This window comes from Nyctereutes procyonoides, unplaced genomic scaffold (genome assembly GCF_905146905.1).
Source record: "Nyctereutes procyonoides isolate TBG_1078 unplaced genomic scaffold, NYPRO_anot_genome, whole genome shotgun sequence".
NCBI classification, from domain to species: domain Eukaryota; kingdom Metazoa; phylum Chordata; class Mammalia; order Carnivora; family Canidae; genus Nyctereutes; species Nyctereutes procyonoides.
The window spans coordinates 35001377-35024311 of record NW_026575043.1 but is presented as its reverse complement, the minus strand read 5'-3'; the positions used below and the strand labels follow the sequence as shown (position 1 = coordinate 35024311).

General features: G+C 58.1%; 2 protein-coding genes across 4 annotated transcripts in view; both read right to left on the bottom strand.

The window, feature by feature from the left end:
- Positions 1 to 7453: 7453 nt before the first annotated feature.
- SLC25A1 (solute carrier family 25 member 1) lies at positions 7454 to 10879 on the bottom strand. The gene is made up of 9 exons (XM_055322919.1): positions 10563 to 10879; positions 10189 to 10296; positions 9947 to 10046; positions 9709 to 9847; positions 9146 to 9230; positions 8879 to 8983; positions 8564 to 8679; positions 8409 to 8482; positions 7454 to 8188 (listed from the first exon to the last, which is right to left on the bottom strand). The coding sequence occupies exons 1-9, from the start codon at positions 10645 to 10647 to the stop codon at positions 8074 to 8076; spliced, it is 927 nt and encodes a 308-aa protein (XP_055178894.1). The 5' UTR covers positions 10648 to 10879; the 3' UTR covers positions 7454 to 8073.
- The window catches only part of CLTCL1 (clathrin heavy chain like 1), an 86605-nt gene continuing 74548 nt past the window's right edge, over positions 10879 to 22935 (bottom strand). The window contains exons 25-33 of one of the 3 annotated variants that reach the window (XM_055322918.1): positions 22124 to 22291; positions 21894 to 22043; positions 19447 to 19578; positions 18370 to 18480; positions 17970 to 18140; positions 14918 to 15139; positions 12698 to 12773; positions 12101 to 12140; positions 11803 to 11881 (exon numbers count right to left, since the gene is read on the bottom strand). In XM_055322918.1, coding sequence (XP_055178893.1) covers positions 12121 to 12140; positions 12698 to 12773; positions 14918 to 15139; positions 17970 to 18140; positions 18370 to 18480; positions 19447 to 19578; positions 21894 to 22043; positions 22124 to 22291 — 1050 coding nt within the window. In that variant the 3' untranslated portion in view covers positions 11803 to 11881; positions 12101 to 12120. Of the gene's footprint in view, positions 11882 to 12100; positions 12141 to 12697; positions 12774 to 14917; positions 15140 to 17969; positions 18141 to 18369; positions 18481 to 19446; positions 19579 to 21893; positions 22044 to 22123; positions 22292 to 22935 lie in introns of those variants that run through there. The other 2 variants (XM_055322917.1, XR_008664121.1) reach the window with 2 other exon arrangements.

Below are 22935 nucleotides of genomic sequence, written 5' to 3'. Positions count from 1 at the left end.
TAGATGCATTGCTCCATTCTATGTCTGTTATCATGTCACTTTCTCCTTGTGTGTCTGTGCATCACGTGGCTTTTCCCTCTCTGTGTGTGTCTGCCTCTGTCTCTTACTTCTTTTAGTTTTTTTTTTAAGATTTTATTTACTTATTCATGAGAGACACAAAAAGAGGCAGAGACACAGGCAGAGGGAGATGTGGGACTCGATCCCGGGACTCCAGGATCACACCCTGAGCCAAAGGCGGACACTCAACCACTGAGCCACCCGGGCGTCCCTCTGTCTCTTAATTCTTATAAAGATATCAGTCATATTGGATTAAAGGCCCACCCTATTCCACTATGACTTCATCTTAATTTACATCTTAAGTACAGCTGCAAACACCCTATTTCCAGTTAAGTTTACATTCATGGGTACCAGGGTTTAGAACTTCAACATCTCTTTTTGTGGGACACAACAGAGGTATAAGGTGAGCAACCATTCTGGTTTGGGCAATGACATTTACCTCCTGGTAAAGTCTTTAGTGTCAGGAAACTGAGATGGTCAGTTACCCTGGAAGCAGGACAGGGCAGGGTGAGGAATGGAGAGTGCTAGGTGAGAAGGTGGTCTTGGTTGGGGTCAGCTTCCTGAAATCCCATATGGAAGCACTGGTGGCTTCACAGATCTGAATTGCCTTGAGGCAAAGTAAGGACCAGTCTTTTGTACCCTTATGCCAGTCAGTTCTTGGCTGAGCTCTGCCCTGAGCAGAGGGAGTGTGGGAGGGTCCGTCACCAGGGACAGTGCTTCAAGGTGGAGGCAGCTGTGCTCCATTAGCCACCAACACTCAAAGCAGCAGGACAGATGGGCTGACCACTGAAGGCATCTGGACGGAGTCCCAGCAGCCTCCATGACACCACCCATGGGCACACACCTGTCTACTTGTCCCCCTTGGTAAACGGCCCACCTTTCTACCTAGTCACCTAGATAAATGCACACCTGTCCATTCAGGTTTCGTGGCCCACCTGCCCACTTGAGCGCCTTGGTAAGTGCTCACCGGCCACAGGGCCATCCCTGCCTCAGAGGGGTGAGCCTGCCCACAGAGCCAGCAGTGTTCTCTACAAACAAATCCAATCAGAGCGCTCCCCTGCTTCATATTCTCAGGATAAGAGGATCCTGAGGATTAGTCCCTTTGCGTCCATGGTCCCCCAGCCCCTGGACTTTGCCACTTCTGTCCGCCTGCCCCATTGGCCTCTGGCTTCTCCCCTGATGCCCACATTCCGGGTCAGCTCCTCCAACCAGTCTAGTGCACAGCCAGCCTGGCTCGTCTCAGGCCCACCCTGGGGCTCATGGTGGTCTCTGCAGAGGGGCCCTTCCTACTCACCCCACTGCAACACCAGAGAGCTCAGGGCCCCTTTCCCTGCACATGCTCCGTCAACAATCCTAGTCAACACTGGATGCCCTCACTTCTGTTTTCCACACTGAAGAGCAGACCCGGCTGCTTCCAGGACTGGTCAAAGCCGGTTAGTGCCAAAAGAGAGGGACAGATGCAGGAGCATCAGGGGCCATGGGAAGAATGGATCTGCAGATGAGCCCTGAGAGATCGTCGGCTTTGGACAGACACGGGAGTGCAAGGCAGGCGCAGCAAGGCCCCGGTGGGTTTGGGGGTTAGGTCTCAGCAAGTGCAAGGATGGTGCAAGAGGGGAGGGGTCCTTGCATCCAGCAGAGAGGCGGCCAGGGTGGAAGTGGGGAGGGTCCTAGGTGCAGTCCAGGGCTGGGTGAGGCAGGCTCAGGATGGAGATGGGGAGTTGGGCTCCTGGAGGCAGCACCCCTCCTTTCTCCTGCCCCTCTTCCTACATCCCCTCCTCTTTCCGGACCCCCTTTCCTGTCTCCCTCCCAGGCCTGGCAGGCGAGGCCATCAGGATTCCCCTGATTGCTTTCTTTCATCCTGGTGCCTTTCTCTGCAGCAAACGCTGCTAATGCCTCCTTTATCACGGAATTAGGGGATTTAGGGCCAATAGCACAAAGAGGCCTTCGATAGCAGCCATAATCAAACGCCAATCGGCCGATCTTGAACGGGCTGGGGAAGAAAGCGAGCGCCGGGGATTAGCGCGGGACCCGCGGGCCGGGCGGGCTGAGATAGTATCGGCGCGGTCGCGGGGCTGAAGCTGCGGGGAGGGCCCCGGCCACGGCCACAGAGAAAGGCCGGCTTAGCTGCTCAGCGCCGGGGATTCTGAAGCCATTAGGGGGGATTAGCACCCGGGTTAATCTGCTTTGGCCGCTCAATTGTCAGCAGGGAGTGCGCCAGTGGTGGAGGACACCTCTGGCCCCGAGTGGCCATGGGACCTCTGCGGTCCAGCCCCAGAGGCTGCTCTCGGTTTCCCCAGCTGCCTGGGCCGAGCCTGGTCCTGAGGAGCAGAGGTAAGGATGCGCAGCCCATTTCATCAGGCCAAGGGGCTGATGCAAACACCTACCCCCTAGGTGTGAGTGCAGCCAGGCTCTTGGCTCTAGCCTCCCCCTCTGCCAGCCTTTTTGGGAGATCAGAGAACACGGTCCCTGCCCATCCTTGGGGACACCCTTCCCTTCTGTCCTCTCCCGCACTCCACCTCTGGCCTGATCACCACCTCTGGCCTGATCACCGCTTGCAGCCCTGGGGGTCAGCTTCCCCACTGAGCGTGGGTTCCTCAGTAAACCATACACCCTCTCCATCATGACCGTGAGGCAGGACACGGGCCGAGGGATGCTGATGGAGATCGCAAGGAGCCACCACTTGCAAACCCTTCTTGGGTCTCTCTTGGGGTCCCTTCTCAGGGTCTGGACCCCCGAGGGGCCTATTTGCTGATTTATTCAGTCAGAACTGATGTGATGCTGCCTGCTGTCTCCCCACTGCTTGTCTCCAGCCCTCTCGCACTAGCTGAGGCCAGTGGGGCCGTGCAGACCGGGGCCTCCATAGGTCCTGGATAGTCCTTTGTCTCTGCCTGGGTTTTCCCATCTGCGAAACAGGGCTGGCTGAGAGAAGGAAAGGTCCAGCCAGGAGGCGCCACGGTCCAGTCGCACTACCTGTGCTCACTGCTGCCTGCTGGAGGGACACCCTCCAGCCCCTTTGCCTCCTCCTGGGCTGCTAACGACAGGCTCCTAGAGTAGGAAACTCAGAGGGGTGTCAACACCCTAGGCAATGAGGATGTGGCAAGGCCACTGTGCCTACACAAGCCCACGGCCAGCAACAGATGGCTGGTCCGAAGGTGGCCAGGCCGGCACGATGGGGCGGGAGGCGGCAGCGGAGAGGCTGGTGGAGCCCCGTTGGTGCCATCCCCTCTCCCGCGGCTGAGGCTGGGGGCACCGAAGTAAACACATGCGAGAGGAGGAAAAGACGGTCTCCAAAGTTCCCTACCCTCCCTCGGCAGAGCCCTGTCCAGCCTGGGCTCCGTGGAGGGGACACGCGGAGCTACAGGCCCAGGCTCTGCCCCGGGAGCTCGGCTGTGGGCGCCCAGGCAGGCAACCCGGCGCCGGGCCAGTCCCCACCTGCACGTAGGTGGAGCGGACCGCGGCTGCCCTTCTGGGGCGAGGCGGAAGCGCGCTGCCGCGAGGAGGCCCAGCCCGGGGCAGCATCTGCAGGCGGGGCGCGGGGGCGCGCTTCCTCCGGCCGGCAGCGTCCCGCGGGGACAGTCGGTCGCCGGCGCGGGGCCTCAGCGACTCGGGGGAGCGGAGAGTGTCGGGCACTGGCGGTAACACACGAGGCTCGCGGGCTCCGGCAGCGCCCACCACCGGCCTCCGACGCCCCAGCCGCTCCGAGCGCGGCCGAGCCCCAGGGCGCGTGCGCGAGCCTCCGCCGGGAGCGCGCCCGTGACGCCATCAGCGCTAGCCGCCCCGACTTCCGGGCGCGAGCGTCCCCGCCGCGGGCGGCCGCCGTTCCGCTCCGGCTCTCGCTGCCTGTCCCCAAGGCCGGGAACACAGGTGGGCCCGGGCAGCCCCCAGGGTGCCTTCTGCGCCCGCGGGCCCCGTCCCGGACCTCCAGGGGCGAGGGCTGAGAGACGCCCCGACGGCCTGCGGCCTCCCGCAGCCGCCCTCACCTCCCTGGCCCCGGCGACCACAGCTCCTTCCCCGTGGCCCGGTCCGGACAAGGCCCCGGGTCACCAGCGCGGGCAGCGGATTACCTTCGCCCGTCGCAGCCCTGCGGGGTCCTCGTCAGGTCACCGGGCGGCGCGGGTGCGGAGGGCGCTGCGGGGCCTCGGTCAGCCTGTGTGGGGCCCCCGGGCGCAGACGGACGGACTGGCCGCGCCGCCCGAGGCCCCAGCGTCTTCGGTGCTTTCGGCCGGGGGTCGGGCGGCAGGCCCCGGCGGTCATCTGAGCTCCGCTAAGGGGCAGAGGCGGTGGGATGCGTTACCCCTCGAGGTCACTTCAGGACAGGCCGCCCCCTCCACCGCGGCCAAGCCCCCCGGGTCCGGCCTGCCCAGTGGAGGACTCTGTGGGGAGGTGGGCGTGGCCTGCCTGGGACACAAATGACAGCAGCTGGGGAGGGTCAGGGTCCGAACCAAACTGAGGGGGGCGGGCGAGAAGGGGAGCTTGCCCTCAGGGGTATTGCCAGGCGGGTGTGGAGGAGGGGAGATGGAGACCGCACCAGACCGCAGCGGGGCCGCCTTGCTTCCCACGGGTCACCCACGTGGTTGCCTGGCTCAAGTCCCCCGCAGCCCTGAGTGTTGTCTGGGGCCTCCAAGTTGTCCTTTGCGGCCAGCTCTTCACTGTGCATGCATCTCTGGCCTGGTCCCTGGGGCGAACAGACCCTGCTCCTGGATCTGGTTGTGGCAGGAGCCGCTCAGAGCCCCCCCCCCCCATTCTGTGCTCCTCCCCAAGGACCCTTTGTCTGGGGAACCTGAAAACGCGGAGGAAGTACAAAGAGAGGAAAATACTCTGGCATCGTCAACTGAGATTCTGTTGGCCATAAAGGCTGAGGGCACGATCTGAAGAACAATTCTCTTTGTTGGGTAGAAGGGGACAGACCCACTTCAGGAGTGACTGGGTTTTTTGTGTAGTAAACTCTGCCTGCCATTCATCACCTACACAAGGACACAGAAGAACCCAGGGAATGCCTGTGCAGTAGGGGCAGAGCAGGGGGTGGGTTCAAGGAAGCAGGGGGGCTGGAGGACAGCTGCGTGCGGCCCAGCCTAAAGCAGTAGGACACCCGGCCCCAGCCCCGCAGCAATGACCACAGGGCTGGCGGCCAGCCGAGCCCTGCCCAGGAGTAGCCACCACCTCACCCTCTGCTCGGTTGCCCTGGCCGAGGCCATTGTCCCCTTTGGCTACATTAGGTTAGTAACCCCGGCTCGAGGCCATGCTTGACGGTGAGGCTGCCTGAGGCCGAGTGAGGCTGGCTGCGGCCTCCGGCCTCGCACTGAGGCCCTGCGTGGGGCCGGGACACGGTGACCTGGAGTCCCCACACTTGTCAGCTCCCATCTCTCCCCTGACTGCGCAGAATCCCCCCACCTCCCGGGGTTCCTCCACCCCACCCCCTACCCACCACGGGGCTGTGTCCAGGTCTGTGGGAGACCGGGTTGGAAGTTGTTCTACCAATTACTTGCAGACCTGCACACATTCCTCCTCTGTTCCCCCACTGCCACAGGGCTAGGGTCCCCGTCGTCCTCCTCTGCAGCCTTTTGGGGTCTTGGTTGAATGCAGCTGGGCTCCCTCCAGGTCCCTACCTGCTTGTTCAGCTGCTCTCTGCACGCCCGGACACCTGCTCTTTCCCGCATACAGGACACCCCTCCCCTCCTGCCCCCTCAGGTCTCCGCAGAGAACCAAGGCCGCCTACTAATTCAGGCTGCGTGAAGGGGGTGAGATTGCCTCCACCACAGTGGGTGGCTCTTCTGTAATCACAGCCCCAGGGGGCTGGCCTCCCATTGTCCACATTGTGCTGTGAGGCACAGGAGAGGCAATGTGGCCCCGTGGTAGGGTTCCTGGCCCTCCTGGAGAGAGGAATGGGACCTAGGTTGCTCCTGGGTGGGGTTAGCCTCAGCCCCATCCTCCCAGTGACAGGTGAAGGGGACAGGCCTCGGGGATGCTGGTGTGCAGCCAGTGAATGGATACCATTCTGGACAGTCAGTGTTGGGGACATCGAGTCCCTTTGGGGCTCAGCACTGGGCTTGCCTGCTCTATGAACTACCTGGAACTCTGGGAGACTAAATAATCTCCTGCAACCCAAACAAAAACTACACATGCAAGGGCTTACTGTGTTAGGCATTGTTCTAAGCACTCTAAGGATGGGACGGGTTTTTCAGTCACCCCATTTCACAGATTAGGAAATTGAGCTTACACCTACCCTCACACGGTGGGCAAATGAGAGCCAGGGTTTTCTGTTCCCCACCACTGTCCACAGATGCTGCCTGCTGTGTGCCCCCTGGCCTCAGTGGCCTGTGCCATAGGCCAGCACTGCCTGTCACCACAGAGCCAGTGGGCTGTGTCTGGGCCTGCATGCCCTGGTATGTGTGTGGGAGACAGCCGCTGGCCTCAGGGGGCAGGCAGGCTTTGCTGTGGGGCTCGTTCTCAATTGTGGCTACGATTGGTATCTCCCAAGAGCACCGAGTGTGCACTGCCCAGTCCTTCAAAACCATTTTCCTTGTACCGCTACACCTACAAGTGTTCCTCAGATCTGCCCAGGTCCCCAGAGCAGGGATCTGGGTGCTGTGGGAGGTTGCGGGGGCAGGGCACTCTCCCCTAAAAGGAGCAGCTCTAAGGACCAGACCTGCTTACTGAGAGGCTCCTGTTGGCAAATTATTTCCCAATCTGAGCCAAACCCTTGAGTGACTCTTACCCATGGATCACTTGGACAGCAAAGTACCTTCTGCCCCTGCAGTCAGAGGCCCTGGTTTTATTCCATCCTGCTCTCGGATCTCTTCCACTTGGACCTGGGTTGTGGTTCCCAGCTTCTGATCTGGGGGCAAGGTGGGGTCCTGGGGCCCTGGTCGGGCGGTTCTACTCCCTCCTGCCCCACAGCAGCTGTCTCTTAGCCAGGGTAAAGGAGTGAGCAAAGGCGCCCTGCTCAGAGCCTCAGAAACTGGATGCCCCAGAGCACTTCCCCACAAGCAGACCACAGAGAAACTGAGGGAGTAAGGTATGTGGGGCCATAGGCTGAGGGGCAGTCAAGGGTCCTGGCGCGCGGTCTCCCAGGCCCAAACCCTGGGGATGGGCAGTTCTCTGTTCACTCAGTGCTGCCTGCCAGGTGACCCCGAAGGCATGTCTACTAGCTGACCCGGCAGAACCTTGCCCAAAGGCCACAAGCATGGCCTGGAGAGAGTCCAAATGTTATTTGGCTTCATGGAGCCAAGCCTCTTGGGAGCTGACGCTGTGGCCACAGCTGGCTCACCCACCAGCCTGCCTGCTGCCCTCCTTCCCTGTACTCCTGCCACTGTCCTCTGGTGAGGCAGTGGGCCTGCTCTTTGCAGAGGCACGGCCATCGTTATCCCATAGATGGGCCCACACAGGGACAGGAGGCTGCGACAGGATCCGGTTTATTCTGCCTTGGGAGGGTGGTCCTGAGAGTGGCGGGTGCCACCCTGTCCCGGGCGGAGGGAGGGCCCAAGGGCCAATTAAGGCCAGTGGCGGGAGAAGCAGGGGGCACATAGCCCCTGGAATGCGGTGAGGCCAGGCTGAGGCCCGGAGGCAGCTGTGGTAGGCTGGAGCAGGTGCCCCTGCTGCCCAGGGTGGAAGGCACCTGGCTGGGACCGGGCCATGGCTACAGGGCCGTGGACCCAAGCCACATGGGCACCCCGGGAAGCGGGGCACAGGGTCACTTGACACTGAACATGAAACACAGGCACACGGCTCATGAGTAAGCACATGGACAAGTGGGCACAGATTCAAAGGCCAGAGGGATACCTAACCTTGGCCAGACACATGGACACAATAGTAGTGTCATACACACCACAGGGGACATACGGCACTAAGGGACATATGGACTCGATGGCTACAGGGGATAGACCCAGGCCATGGAGTGCAAGGAACAGGGGAAAGGGGCCTTTTGGCACGACTGCACTGGAATTGTGAGAAGAGGGCAGTGGGGGTACTGGTCTGGAGGCACCTGGGGGCAGCCCCCATGCAGACCCCCTCAGTGACTCAGTCTGTCTTCCATACTTTGTTGAGTAGCTTCACTACTTCATCGTAGATGACAAACACGATGGCCACATCCAGGCAGACCCGGCCCAGGCGGGGGATGGTGCCCTTGTAGAATCTGGGGTTGGAGGGGAGGTAGGAGGTGAGAAGGCAGATGAAGAAGTGTCCCTGGACAGTGAGGGTGGGTCCAGACACCAGAGGGACAAGGGCAGGAACCTAAAGGTAAAGTCTCCCTGGGGGATAGCCTGGGGCTGGCAGCAGGTATGGGGGGAGGCCCAGGTAGAAGGCCGGGGGAGGCCTGGGGTGGGGACAACAGCCCTGCCTCCTGCCACACTCACGCCTTGAGCCCCTCATTCCTCAGGATCTGCAAGCCACAGTCCCACGTATTCCGGTATTTGTGCGCCTCCAAGCCCTGAAGGACAGCAGCATGCCACAGGGTTCAGCGGCTAGCCTCTGTCACAAACTCCCACCCCCTTTCTGGCCCCACCCTCACCTGCATGCGTGTCTTGATCACATCCAGAGGAGTGTTCCCAAAGACACTGGCTGCACCAGCGACAGCTCCAAACACTCCAGTGATCAGTGGGTTCATGGGCCTGTTGGGGTTGTCCCCTGGGTGGGGGTAGGGTTTCAATCAGAAAGTGATACGAAGGCAAAGGGGAGGGCTCTTCAGGGCTGGGGAGGAGCATGGACCAGAACCTTTGAATGTGGGGGCCCCAGGAGGTCCTGGCCAGGAGGATTGAAGAGGAGGAGCCTAACCCAGAGTGGCTGGAGGTAGGGTCTTGGGGTAGCCGACCCAACAGATACAGACCTCTGTACCAGTTACGCAGGGAGGTCATGACGAAGAAGCGGATGGCCTGGTTAGATCCCTGCTTCAGCACGGTGGCTGTGAGGCCCTGGTAGGTCCCCTTCAGCCCTAGGGGGAGACAGACATGGGAGTCATACTGGTGTCTTCCAGGCCCCAGTCCGGGGAGTGGGGGGAGTGGCGCATTAGAGCACCAAAGTAGGAAGGGGGAAGTGCAGGCCAGTCTGGCCAAGGTCCCTCGGCCTACCTGAGGAGGAAGGCATCATGGCTCACCTTGTTCCCGCACAATCTCCCGGACCCCATGGAAGAACCCTCTGTACTTGGGGTTGGGGGAGGTCTGGTCATGGATGAACTTCACCTGTGAGAGGGGAGCAAAGGCACTGGTTCTCAGGATTCCACTGGAAGGGCATGCTTCACCCTTTGCCTTGCAGGCCCAGGGCCCAAACAGCAGATCAAGGTTGGAGGTGCAGCTCTTTACCTGGAAATAGGGCCACCCAAGGCCACCAAGGGACACAAGGCCCCAGGAAACAGAGGGCTGGCCTTACCAAAGAGTCTCTGCAGTTGTATTTGCTAGTTATTTCCCACAGCTTAGGCAGGAAACATGCATTATCTTATGTTTTCTGTTTATTAAAGTTGTTAAAAACCCTAATATCACTTGCTCCATTGCCTTTAGGACAGAGTCCAGTCTGCGGCACACCTCCTGCACCCAGCTCCCTAGGCCTGCCCCCTGCACGCCTTGCCAGGCTCCATGGAGCACAAGAGCAGACTGGCCGCCGACTGGCCGCCGCCACCCCGGCATCCCTCTGCACCCCTCTGCACATCCTACCCCTCCTCACCTTGATGGTCTCCATTGGGCACACGACCACCACAGCTTCGGCGACGCCGGCACCCAGGCCGCACAGCAGCCCCCGGGTGCTGTCCAGGCGTCCCTGGGGATCTCGCATGTGGTTGCTGAGGAACTCAAACATCCCGAACCTGGGGACGGGTGGTGGGTGGGGGTGGGGCAGTGGGGTGAGAGGGGCTGCAGCCGCCCGGGGTGCCCTCCCTGGCCGCGGCCGCCCCAGCCCGCCTCACCTGACGGCCGCTTTGGGGATGGAGCCGTAGAGCAGGGAGCTGAGGCCTCGATACAGGCCCAGGACGCCATGGCTGCGGACAGTCTGCCGCACGCAGTCCCCTGGAGGAGGGGGCGTTCAGCGACCCCAGCCGCCCCGAGACCCGACCCCCGCGGCCCACCAGGGCTGCTCCCCGCGCGCAGGGGCCCGCCGTGCCCTCCGGGCGCCCGTCCAGCCGGAGCCGCGCCGCAGCCCCCTACTCACCGATGCCCCGGTACCGCGGAGGGTGCGAGCGCTCGTCCAGCTGCAGCTGTGTCTTCACGTACTCGGTGGGGAAGGTGATGCAAATTTCGATGCCGCCCGCCAGGCCGCCTGAGGGGACCAGGGACCCGGCCCTGAGACCCCCGCCCGGCGCCGGGCCGGCCCGCCCAGACTTTGTCCCGCGCCGGCGGGGAAGGGGAGGACCCGCGGCGTCCCCCGCCCCACCCACGTCGCCCTGGCCCGTGGGGACCCGGGCCGCGCCCCCCGCCCGACCCGGAAGTGGGGCGGGGCCTCGGTGTCCCGGGCCCACCCGGAAGCGTGGTGGGGCCAACGGAGGGGGCAGCCCGGGGGCCCGTGTCCCGGGGAGGGGGGCCCACCTGCCAGGATCGCTTTCCCCGGGTGCGTCAGCTTGGCCTTCCCGGACGCGGGCGCGGCGGCCGCCAGGGCGCGGGGCGCGGCCATAGCAGGCGGGGAGGCGGGGAGGCGGGGCGCCCGGCGTCGGCCTCGGGTCCGAGCCTCCTGCTCTCCGCGCTCGGTCCGCAGCGGCGGCGGCGGCCGGTTATGGCCCGGGGGGCGGGGCGGTCGCGTCAGCTCCCGGGCTCCGCCCCGCGTGGTCCGAGCCGGGCCCCGCCCCCGGCCCGCCCTGCGCCGGCCGGGAAACTGAGGCCGGGGCGGGGCGAGCGAGGCAGGCGCCGGGGCGGGGCCGGCAGCCTAGCCAATGGCCGAGCACAGAGACCTTGGGAGGCGGTGCTGTGCCCGGGCCTGGAGCTGCGGGTCAAGGTGCAGTTTCTAAAACCCGCCCCGGCCTCTGGCACAATCCGGCACGAGAAAGAGCTTGTCTCGTGGTCTTTGCGTCGGCCTGAGCGGCTGGGTCCTCGGGAAGTCGCGGGCGGAGAGACGCGCAGACCCTCCCCCAGGACACACGGGGCTCGTCCCGTTCCCGGTGCTTCAGGGTTTGGCATTCCGACACCCAACGGGCAGTGCAGCTACCCTTCCCCCTATGGTATCTAGAGCTCCATGGGGAGCACGCAGGAGAAGACCCCCGGTGCACCCTGGCTATCCTCCCCCTGCACGGCTTCTTCCCCGGGCAGACGCAGGTCCCCATCCCAAGAGGCCCCAACAAATCTTTTGTCTACCCACACCAGCACCAAGCAGGGAAGCTTTGCCTTGATAAACCGACTTTAATATTCATGATCGGTAGGAGGCTCAGGGCCAGGTTAGAAGGTCCGTTGTCTGCAAAGGGGCCTGGAGCTGGCAGATTTGCCAGTGCAGAGCGAAAACTGGGTGCCCCTCCCACCAAAGGCAGGGAATCCCTGATGAGAACTCCCCAGGAATGCCTGGCTCCAGCCAGAGGGCCTGGAGGCAGGAGTCCACCAGAGCTGGTTGCCTTGTGCAGTCAGTGGCTACCCTGGCCGCCCCAGGTGTGAGGATGGTTCAGAGGCTGCCATCACTGGGCCTCAGCAAAAATAAATAATGTCCAGGTGTCCCCGCCTCCCATCAGGATCCTCTGTGCTTCTGAGGTGACATACTCCTTGAGGTCAATAACCCCATAGAGGTGTGTAGCCACTGAGCGCCCACTACACGCTGAAGCCATACACAGGAGGCTGGGCGAAGGCAGCTGCAGCAGTATATCCATAGGGGAAGCCAGCAGGAGCAGGGCCTGCAGCAGAGCCTGCTGTCAGCATCAGCTGCTGGCCTGGAGAGGGAGAAGCAGAGTTAGGTAAGCAGAGCTCCTGCTGCCCCCGAGTGGCCAGGGGCCCAAGGAGCAGGGTCACAGACCAGCCCTGACCACCCAAGGCTCAGGCACTGGAGAACAGGTACCTGGGGGCAAGGACAGTAGGAGCTGCTATTGTGGGAGCAGCCACAGAGGCTGGCCAGGCTAGGGGGTAAGCTAGTCCCAAAATGGGACACTTACTTAGCTCAAATGGCTGGGTCTCAATCATGCCCATCAAAATCTAAAAAAACCAGATTGACATTAATGGTGGTGGTAGGGGGTCACAATGATCGTGAGGACACAGTTGGTGGGAGACTTGAGACTAGGCTCACGTGCTGTGTGCTCACACGACACCCTCAGGCATTTGTTAGCCCTGCAACACACTTCAGACCCCAAAAGCCTTTCAGTGCAGTGGACACCAACCAATCTGTCTGCTCAAAGGCCAGGCCATCCAGACAGGCTCTCAAGTCAAAGCCAGCAGCAGCCTTGCTGCCCGGAGCCAGGCAGAGCAGCACACAGCAGCAGACCCGAGTTAGGCAGTTGCTAGGCAAAGCAGCAGGCAGGGACACCTTCGCAGAAGGCACGTACCCTCCGAAAAGGGAGGACGATGGCTGTGCCTCTTCCACATTCCTGGATACACTGACCTCTTCACACCCAGCAGCTGTCAGGTGCTTCCGTCCCCCACCCTGTCCATTCCTTCTCCGATCTGAAGCCCAGCCAGGGAAGGACACTATGAATCACGTTCCCTCTCTCCCCTCCCTAGGGACAGGGGACTAGGGGCAATGGGGGACCACCTACCAAATAGGAGAGGGGCAGGCTCCACCACATGCTCCTCTCGCTTGCGCAGGCTCTCCGAGGCGTCTAGTCTGTCTACCTGCAAAGAGGTGAGAGCACTCAAGTGCTTGCCTGCCAGGCCGTGTTCAGTCTGGGTCAGGAGGTAAATGTGGGGCAGGGAGGTGGCATACAGCCTCCAGCAAAGTCAGAGTGGGGGATGGCTGGAGGGCAGAGGCCGTACCCACAGTGACCACTGCCCTGCTCCACAAGAAGGTGAAGCGTCTATAACTGGGTGGACATGGAATGGCCAAGGGGTCCTGGTGACCTCTGGCTGTTGTTCCAGTCCAGTGCTTTCCAAGCAGGCACTGGGCTGCCTGGTGCATCAGAGCAGTGGCCAGTGACTGCAGGCTGCATGTGTGGCACGACTCATAGGGCTAGGTCCTCCTCTGGATCAGGGACACTGCTAAGACAACATAGCACTTCCTACATCCAGCTAGTCCAGGCTGCCCCCCCTTCCTGAGATCAGTCACTTGACATGTGGGACATCCCACCTGGCAGGGAGGATGAGCCACCTCAGAGACAGGGGCAGCAACAGCCATCTGAGGACAGGCTGCCTCCTTGCTCTTCCTCGAGGCTTCAGCAGGGGCTGCCCATGCAGTACTCACAGGCTGGAGCAGACACACATATGGGAAGGGAAAAGAGCAAGGCAGTGCCAGGGGCCTGCAGGGCAGACAGCACTGTGCTTGTGGGGGCAACAGCAACTGTGTGTCTGGGGCATCCCTCCCACCCCTTTGCCACCCCCACCCCCAAAACAAGAAGAAATTATATGCCGTGTGTGCACTTGGGCCCAGGAGGGATGAGGCCAGGTACCAGAACCTTAGCAGAAACAGCCCTGTTACTGGCCCCATTACACCCCCTTCCCCTTCCCTCCTTGGGACCAGAGCTGAGGGGAGGAAGGAGCAAGACAGTGCAGGAGACTGGCAATCCACTCTCTTCCTTCAGCTGGCTCACAGTCAGACTGAGATCTAAGCTAGGCCTGCCCTCCACTGAGAGACCCAGGGGGTTCAGAGGTGTGGCTTTCTCTCAGAGGGATGGCCCTCAAGCTTCCCAAATGAATCAAGAGACCCTGGACCTGGTTCTCCAGGCAGGAAGGGGTTGTGGCCTTCTCAAAATAAGAAGTGCAGGGGAAGGGGGTGTCTGGCACTGCCAGCTTTGGCCTCCAAGGGCTTGCTCTGTCTGCCACCTACAGAGCCTCCTTGGAGCTGCCCAGCCTCTGTCAAGGACTGTCTTCCCTTCCCCAGTGTAAACACTAACTCCTGAAGGCACCTCCTCTCCCTTACACCACTGAAAAAGACCTCAGTCTAGTGGCTTCTTGGTATTGTGGGGCCTCCATGTGGCTGGAGGAAGGTTAGGTGTAATGGCTGACTAGGCCAGTAAGTGCTGCTGAGCAACAACTTTCCTGCAGCCTTAGAAACAAACCAGACTAGGTGACAAGGGTCTCTGGACAGTGCCTCAACTAGGCCCCAGACAGGAACTCCTAGGGCTTCAACACACAGGGAGAGCTAAAATCAGACACTGCCACCTCATTAAACAGCTCACCAACCTGCAAAAAAAGCCAGAGTAGGATGCTAGGGCCACTAAGTGACATCCAGAATAGTAGAAGCAATTTACTGAGACATGAGTATGGCCCTGAGGCCAGGAAGATGTGGGTCTGAGCCCAGGTCTTCATCAATCAGCTTTGGACCCAAACCCATGACTACAGCTGTAGAGGGGATGATTACCTACCCGTCAAGGTGTTGCCATTCCTACTAAGTGCTCAGCAAAAGGGGGGTTACCATGACAGGTATGCCAACAAATGCACCCCGAACTCCACTGGAGGTATGCTGAAAGGTTAATAGACCATATGGGGATGGAGCCCACGGGCTGTGTGCTGGTGCCTTGCTATTCTCACAAAAACCCTGGGCTGTGGGCAAGCACATAGTGCAGGAGAGCTGATGCAAGGGGAAGAAGTGCTTACTTCTATCCAAAGGCCCCCAAGGTGATTTTTTACAATAAGTTAATGTTGCGCAGAAAACCACTCAACTGTGAAGGCATAAGGCCCCTCTTCAAGGTGAGAGGGGCTGGTTGGACAACTTGGGCTGGTCCCATACAGGCCACTGGCTACCACATGGCCTCCGTGGACCTGGGCTAGCGTCACAGCCGAGCTACATGGGGGAAGGGATCCAGGGCAGAGCCTGTACTTACTTTGCTAAGGTACTCTCTCATCACCTGGATGAAGTAGGGCATGGCCAGGTCCACGAGGTTGTGTCTCCAGGCCAGCTCCAGCACCACATCTGGGGGAAGCAGGTCATAGCAGGTGAAGAGAGAGGCTGCGAAGCACTCTCGCTTGCCCTCCTCCAGGAACCACTGCAGCAACTTCTCAGCCAGCTCAGCATCCCTGGATTCTGCAGCATGCTGCATGGCATCCTGCAACCAAGGCAGACGCACAGCTCAGGTCTGTCCTGCCCGAAGCACATTCTGGATCGGCAGGACATCCTGGCCCATCTAAAATAAAGAATTATACCCATCCAGTGAGTAGTCATCAGCAAATTAGTGATTTCAATTTTCTAACCACAATGATAAGAACTGAACAGCCTAAACTGCCAGTGCGTGCGTCAGCTCCTCCGACCCTCCAACAGCCCTCTGTAGCAGGTATCCCACCGTCTCCTTGAGGACCTGAGACTGAAGCCCGAAGATGAGGCCTCTCAGCTGACAGGCACAACCAGTCTCAAAGGCATTCTAGTTGCCTACTAATTGCTGACTGCCATCATGGTCTCAGCTCCTTGCCTGCTCAGTCCTCTGACACGAACCTCTGAGGTCTGTTTGGGAGACTCTCCCATGGGACCCAACATCCTGTAAGCTAGCTCCGTGGAGGCCCCCCTCTGGATCCTGCTCCTAAAAGGATCCTCTCCCACTTGCTTGTTGCTGTCTGCTGAATCCTGTGTCATCCCCACGCTGTTCCTATGAAGGCAACTGGCCTTTTTATGGCGGGGGTGCAAAGTCAGCGGAGGCTCAAGTGAAAGCTCCAGGACGCCTTCAGGTCTCCTTGGACCTCTGACACCAATACTGTCGCTGCTCGGCACTTTCTCTGCATGTCCTCCAGTCCAGCAGAGCCCACCCATGGTTGGCTCATCTTCAATGTGCACCTAGAATTGGGCACTTCTCTCCCTCCACAGACCTGGAGACCATCTCACAAACCCTCACAGCCTCAACTGCCTTCATCAGAAAGTGGACGTTTCCAGAACCCTTGCGCTTCAACTGTCTACAATGGCAATTTCCCAGAGGATTCAGGTGCAGTGAGCCCCACAGATGATCTCAGTCTGTGCCCTCCTCCTGCAGCCTAGAACCAAGCTTGATTCTCTCACACCTTCTTACTTCTTGTAAAGTAAATAGAACTGGCCCATGTCACTATTGGGGGATTTCTCTACCTCGTCCCCATCCCTCAACCTCCTTCCCAAACTACTGGCAGCACTTGCCAGGGCCCTGCTCCAGGCCCTCGCCCTGTCCTTCATCATCCCCAGCCTGTGACTATACCTCTGCAGGCTCCTGTTCTTCACTTGTGGGCGTGAGGTACCTGTGAACCTATTGTCTGTTCACACACCTGAGTGTGGGCCCCTAGCCCTCACCTTCCCATGTCCTGACACATTCCCTCATGCACCACCTGTCCTGCTGTTCCTCAACAATCCCAGCCTCCCACGTGAGTTACCACCGCCTCTACTCCACTGGCTTCTCAAGTAGAATGAATACACCTCAAAGTGGCTACCCCTGACAGCCAAACGCCCGCTATGCTTTTACATCCAAGCTCTGCAATCTGGAAAATGTGCTTCTTATTCCTTTATGACTATTCCAGAAGCTAGCACTGACCACTCACCAATCCCTCCAGGTGGCACACTGACAAACCACTCACTCAGGACTTCCATGTAGGGCAGGCTCTACTGCTAAGGCATGGCTGACACTTGCATATGTGTATGGGGTGGGGGCCTGTGCACTGTGGGCCCTTCTAGCACCACCGTGGCCTCCACCTACTAGATGTATCACCACACCCCCAGGTATGACAACCAAACATCCCCTAGGGGTCGCTAAAAACCAGGGCACTGGAAAGTATGCCCACAACTTGCTGTCTATGGCTTTGTCCTTGTGGATTCTCTTCCTGGCACACATTGCTCTGAGTGGGACTGCTGGCTGAAGTGGACAGATGCCCTTCTGGCAGTTCTCATAGCACTGCTTGCTCACTCACTCACTGACTGAGTGATAAGGGGCTGCACTTTCAAGACTCTGGTATGCACACTGGCAGGATGGGACAGCTGGGACCCCTAGAAGGGGACAGCTTCCCACTGGTGTGTTGGAGCCCCCACTGCCGCCTCCCAGCACCAGAGCCTGAGCACCCTGACAAATTGTCTCAGAGTTCCCTTTGCAGGAGCTCTGTCAGCATCTGAGGAAAGACCATGAGCACTGTCACTAAAAGGGAGGACATGTCACATAACAGTCCCAAACTGGAAGTAACAATTGGGATGAAGCTTGATGTGCCTCTGATATCCAGGGTTCTCTGGCCTCAGCCAATGTGCTCTGAGGGAGATGCCTGTCCTCGTCCTAGAAAGGAACTCAGGAATGACAAGGACAGTTCTGGGAGTAACATCTTTATGTCAAGCTCATGGCTTGGGAAAAGGCTCTCCAGAAGCTCCTTGCATGGGGACCCCCTGGATATCAGCTTAGCCACACAGCACATTACAATAATGGCCCTCTCATGCAACTGCACTTTACCCCACTGGGGAGATGCTGAGGCCAGGTGGAGCAAAGGGCCTGAGACCTCTCCAAGCAGCCCACCCTGGCTGCCAGATGCCCAGATCTGGATCCAGACCCGAGGGTGGTGCCAAGCCACCACTCAATGGCAGAAATAAGTACTGTGAATGTGATTTTCACTTTGGAGTCTTTATTCCCCACATTTTTTTAATTCCCCACATCTTGATTGATAGAAAGCAAAGTAGGTGCCAGGTGAATGCTGCCACACTCTGCTGAGGGAAGAGCGAGACTTACAAATACCTGCCAGGAAAGACTGAACTCCATGGGAGCTAGTCTTCTGATCCAAATAACTGTGAAGAGGCTCTATGTTAATGATAGATAAGGATCCTAACCCTGTGTTCTACAAACACATCTCCCTTAACTTCATCCTTCTTGTCCCCACCATGAGGGTCTCCTGGGAGGGGGTGGTGGTCATCAGGAAGCACATGGGGGATGGATGGGGCACTGGGACACTAACCTTGTAGAGATGGTCCTTCTTGCAGAGCTCCACACTCTGGGCCCACCGGCTGTTGCCCTTGTATAGGTAAGCTGCAATGCGCCTGAACTCAATCAGCTGGTGCTTCTCCAACCTCTGTGCCAGGGCGATGTTGTCAAAGTTGTCGTAGGCATCTATAGATGCCCTCAAACCCTAGGAAGACCCAGCCTTTCCGTGGGTGAGGGCCACAGTGGAATGGACAACCAAGAATTACTCCCTGGCAGTTGCTGCCACCATGACCTCAAAAGGCCCCTTCCCATCTCCCTCTGGTGGGATCCATGACCACTCCTGTGCAAGGTCAGCCCTTGGGGAAGAAGGCTGGTGTGGAGAAGGGCTCTCCAGTTCCCTGAGCGCCCAACACAGCTGCTTCCCTCACACCCACCTGGTAATCCTCCTCTTCCGTCAGTAGGTGGTTGAGAGCCTCATTCACACTCTTGTTGTTGTGGCTCTGGACTGACCGCAGGTAAGGCTTCACTAGGGGCAACTGGCCTGCCTGACGAGTCAGGAGAATGGTTAGGGCACTCAGGCAAGTCATCAGGGCACTGAGCTGGGGGCCCTGGGACACACTGATGGGCCAATGCATATGCCTAGCTCCAGGTCTCCTTCTGGACACCCACAACTGATATGCTCTACACATAGTAACACATGACGGGCTGTCTGGGTTATTAAACAAATGTCATTTCATCTATGGACATTTTGGCGGAAGTACAAAGCTATATCTGAAACCTAAAGCGGTTTGATACATTTAATTTTTATATTTGCTAAGGATCAATTTAATAAACTACTCATTAAAGTATCCCTGAGTGGCTCAGCGGTTTGGCGCCTGCCTTTGGCCAGGAGCGTGATCTTGGAGTCCCAGGATCAAGTTCTGCATTGGGCTCCCTGCATGCAGCCTGCTTCTCCTTCTGCTCGTGTCTCTGCCTCACTCTCTCTGTGTCTCTCATGAATAAATAAAAATCTTTAAAACAAAACAAAACAACTATTCATTAAGGAATGGGTGCCTGGATGGCTCAGTCAGTTAAGTGTCTGCCTTTGGCTCAGGTCATGAACCCAGGGGCCTAGGATTGAGGCCTGTGCTGGGCTCCCTGCTCAGCAGGGGGTCGCTGCCTCTCCCTCTGCTGCTCTCCCTGCTTGTGTGCTCTTTCTCTCTCTCAAATAAATAAATAAAATCTTTTAACAACAACAACAAAAACTTTAGGGATGCCTGGGTGGCTCAGTGGTTGAGCGTCTGCCTTTGGTTCAGGTCATGATCCTGGGGTCCTGGGATCGAATCTTACAACAGGCTCCCCGCGGGGAGCCTGCTTCTCCTTCTACCTGTGTCTCTGCCTCTCTCTGTGTGTCTCTCATAAATAGATAATAAAATCTTTAAAAAAAGAAAAAACTTTAATTAAGAAACTACCATTCAGATGACCTTGGCCCAACACACCCTTCTCTGGCCCTGGGATGCTGGCTGACTCACCTTTGAAAAGAAGCCAACAGTCCGGGTATGGTCTAGCCGGGGCGCCAGCACAAGCAACAGGTCATTGATGAGCAGAGGTTTGTAATCCAAATAGAACTGCAGGGCTTTATAGTAGAGCTCCACATTGGCAACCTGGAGGTGGGGACAGAGCTGAGGGTTGGCCTCTGTCAATCTCCAGACTGCCCACATGTCTTAGATGTCTTAGATGTGTCTTAGATGCAGCACACTCTACTGTAACTCCTGGTATTTGCTCAAACGCACTTTATTAGCAAGGCTTGTTGTGAACGCCCCTTTTAAGACCACATACTCCCTCCCAACATGCCCCCTTTCCTACTTCTGACATTTTTCTCCTCAGCACTTGCCCCTCAATGACCTAAGAGGCAGACATTTGTTTCCTACCTTGCCCTAGTATCTGACAGAGGTCGATGCCCAACAAATAATTTCTGTTGAGTGAATGAAAGAGGGGTAACAAGCCACGATAAATCCAAACACCAAAATGTGGTTTTATCCAAGCAAGAGTCCCTCAGTTCTCCCTGGATGTGCAGCCTGAGCTGTAAACAAATCCATAACACATCCTATTATGTCTACATTGCTCTCAGATAAGACGCCATGGTGCTCAGACTGGGCACCCTGGTACACAGAGGAGGGCTGAATCACTCCAGGCTGACCCTGTCTATTTTATGGATGGGGTCACTGAGGTTCACAGTGATGACATTAGCTAAAAGTGACAGAGACAGCAAATGGCTGAGATACAACCCAGGCTTGTGTCACCCCTATCTGGCTCTCCACCGCTCAGTCCTATGGTCAGGTGATTCTGAAGCTCTCCTGTTATGTGCCCAGAATGCCAGCAATGTCCTCTCTGACAGGTACCATGCCAGCTGGTGTCCTCTACCTCTCTTTCTCCTCCACATGTGACCTGACAGGAGGCTCACATGGCAGACAGGCAGATGCACCAATGTGTTGCACCAAGAACAGAACTCAACTGTCAACTGTTTGAACACTATTTTGCCACAAGAAATGGTCTTGTATGCAAGCATGAGACCTAGGGCCCAAGATGCCATGATGCCCTCCGTCTCTCCTCTTGTCCTGACCTGAAGCTTCTTATCCTGACCACCATCCAGGTGGACTGAACTCAGGTCATGGGCCACATCAGCTGCCTGGACAACTTAGAATGCTCCAGATACCACTAAGAAACAGAAAGCACTGCCACCTCAACCATGGCACATCATCAATTTTAAAACGCACCCTGATTATCATTTGAGTTCAATGTGAAAAAAGCTCGCCTAGAATTGATCAGGTGTAGGTTTTCCAGCATGGGTTTCACGTGCTGGGGGCATAGGAACGTGAACTCTGGCCACCCTTCCTCAGCAACCTGCAGACCTATACAGGGTGGGACATCTGCAGGCGGCCACTGATTCCAATTCCACCACACTGGTATGTGAATAGCACTGACGTGTGACCCCAGACACTGAGACCTGGCTAGGCATCCCACCTGTCACCCACACCTGCCCCCAGCAGCCATATGTAGAACAGAGGCAGACAATTCCCTGGACCCAGACGGTGAGGAGTTCACATGCTCCCCTGTCCCTGCCACCCTGGGAGCAGTAAGACAGACACACAGTCAAAATGCCATCTTTCACTGACAGACAACAAATGAGAAAGATCTGTAGACAAGTTATTCGTATAAGGCCACTGGGACAACATGAGGACACTCAGAGCAAAAGACCCGGGACTGATGACAGAAAACTTCATGTCCCTACCTTCAAACATACAGAGCTCACAGAGGAAGAGAGAGGCTTGGAAGCTGGGCCCACTCTGAGCCCAGAAACAAAACAGCAGAGGTCCACTCAGTGCTTGCACCCAGACCTGACACCTGCCAACATGAGATGGCAGCTGGGAGACTAGTTCAGCACCCTGGTTTAGCCCAACTAGACTACTAGTTGGAAACTCCTAGGAAGGGCAGGGACCCAGAGGCCAGTAGATCCAGGCTCAGGACTCCACCTCCACAAGTGGCTCTGAGGGTGGCAGTTTTGGGAGGAGAGATGTGAAGAAAAAATATGCCAGGTGGTAGGAAATATGAAACGACAGGAAATGATATAGACAGAGTCTGGAGGTGGGCCCCAGTATGATAGGGCAGAAGGAAGAGTAAACACCAGGGTGTGGCTGTTCAGGACCATGCGTGGGAGGGAGGGAGAGTGGCCCTGGCCCCTGCCCCGCCTGCAGACCAGCTATGAGGTCGTGGCCAATCACTACCCACCTGAAACATCTATCCCCTCTGTGCAGACAGAATCCCCACCGCCCGCACAGAGGGCACAGAGACTCACGGGATAGAGGCAAACACAAACACACTCTGGACGCACATGCTGGCAGTCATCCTAGCCCCCCCAACCCCCGCAGGGCAGGCTGGGCAGAAGCAGAGGGGGGCTGGTGCTCAGGCACCCTCTGACCTTGGCAATGACATCCTTGAACTGCCCTTCCCTCCAGGCGTCAGTAGGGTGATTGATCATGGTAAGGACGGCATTGTCATACTCCTCATACTTGTCATAGAGGAACACCAGCTCTGCCCAGAGATGCGCCTGCTCTGCCGCTCTCAGCACCTGCGGGGACAGCCATGGCCGAGGGCTGGGCTTGTGCCACATATGCTCTCGGCAGCTAGAACCTCGGAGGGCTACATTACCTTTGGGATGTTGACTCGGGACCAGAAAAGCTCCAGGTGCTCTGGCATCTTCTGAGGCTTGAATTTGGAGTAGAGGATGGCCAGCTCTGTGAACATGCCCATGTGGGCTCGCTCCAGGCCCAGGGCAGCCTCCAGCAGAGAGATCAGTTCCTCAAAGTATCCCCGATCCTGACAGACCGACAGACATACTTGGGGTAGGGCTAAATGTACTCGGAGTGGCCAGCCCTGCTCCCTCTCTCGTATGCGCTCTGGTTCCAGCCTGCCTGACATGCCTAAGCTGAGTCTGACTGGGTCTCATCACAATAATGCCCGAAAATCTCCAGGGCCACCCCCAGGGGACTTCACACCCTCCTCATTGTCTTCACTCTACAGATAACCTTGCTCCTGCTTCACTGAGAAATGGAAGCCATTAGAAGCAAATGCCCGTGTTGACCCTGCCATCATCTGTACCCATGTTGTCTGCTGGCGAGCTGCTTATGTTCCTGCTTAGGACCCAGCCAACCTGGAGGCCAGGCCCCAGCACCAGCCACCTACAGAGGATGCTAGGCCAGTAACTGTCCCTTTCTCTCTGGGCACCAGCTTATCCCTCCACAGCTTGCCTTGAGCAAACATCCTACTAATTTTCTCATCCTGAAATGCTCTCTCCTGACTCCATGGCCCCTACCATGGAGAATCTACCCACCGATTCTCTACTCTTTCCAGCAAAACTCCTCAGCAGGACCCTGCCTGGCTGACTATCCTTCCCTCCTGGGCACAGCCATCTTGTTCTCTGGAGCTCCTTCTTGCTTTACCCCAACACGCTATTTCAGCTA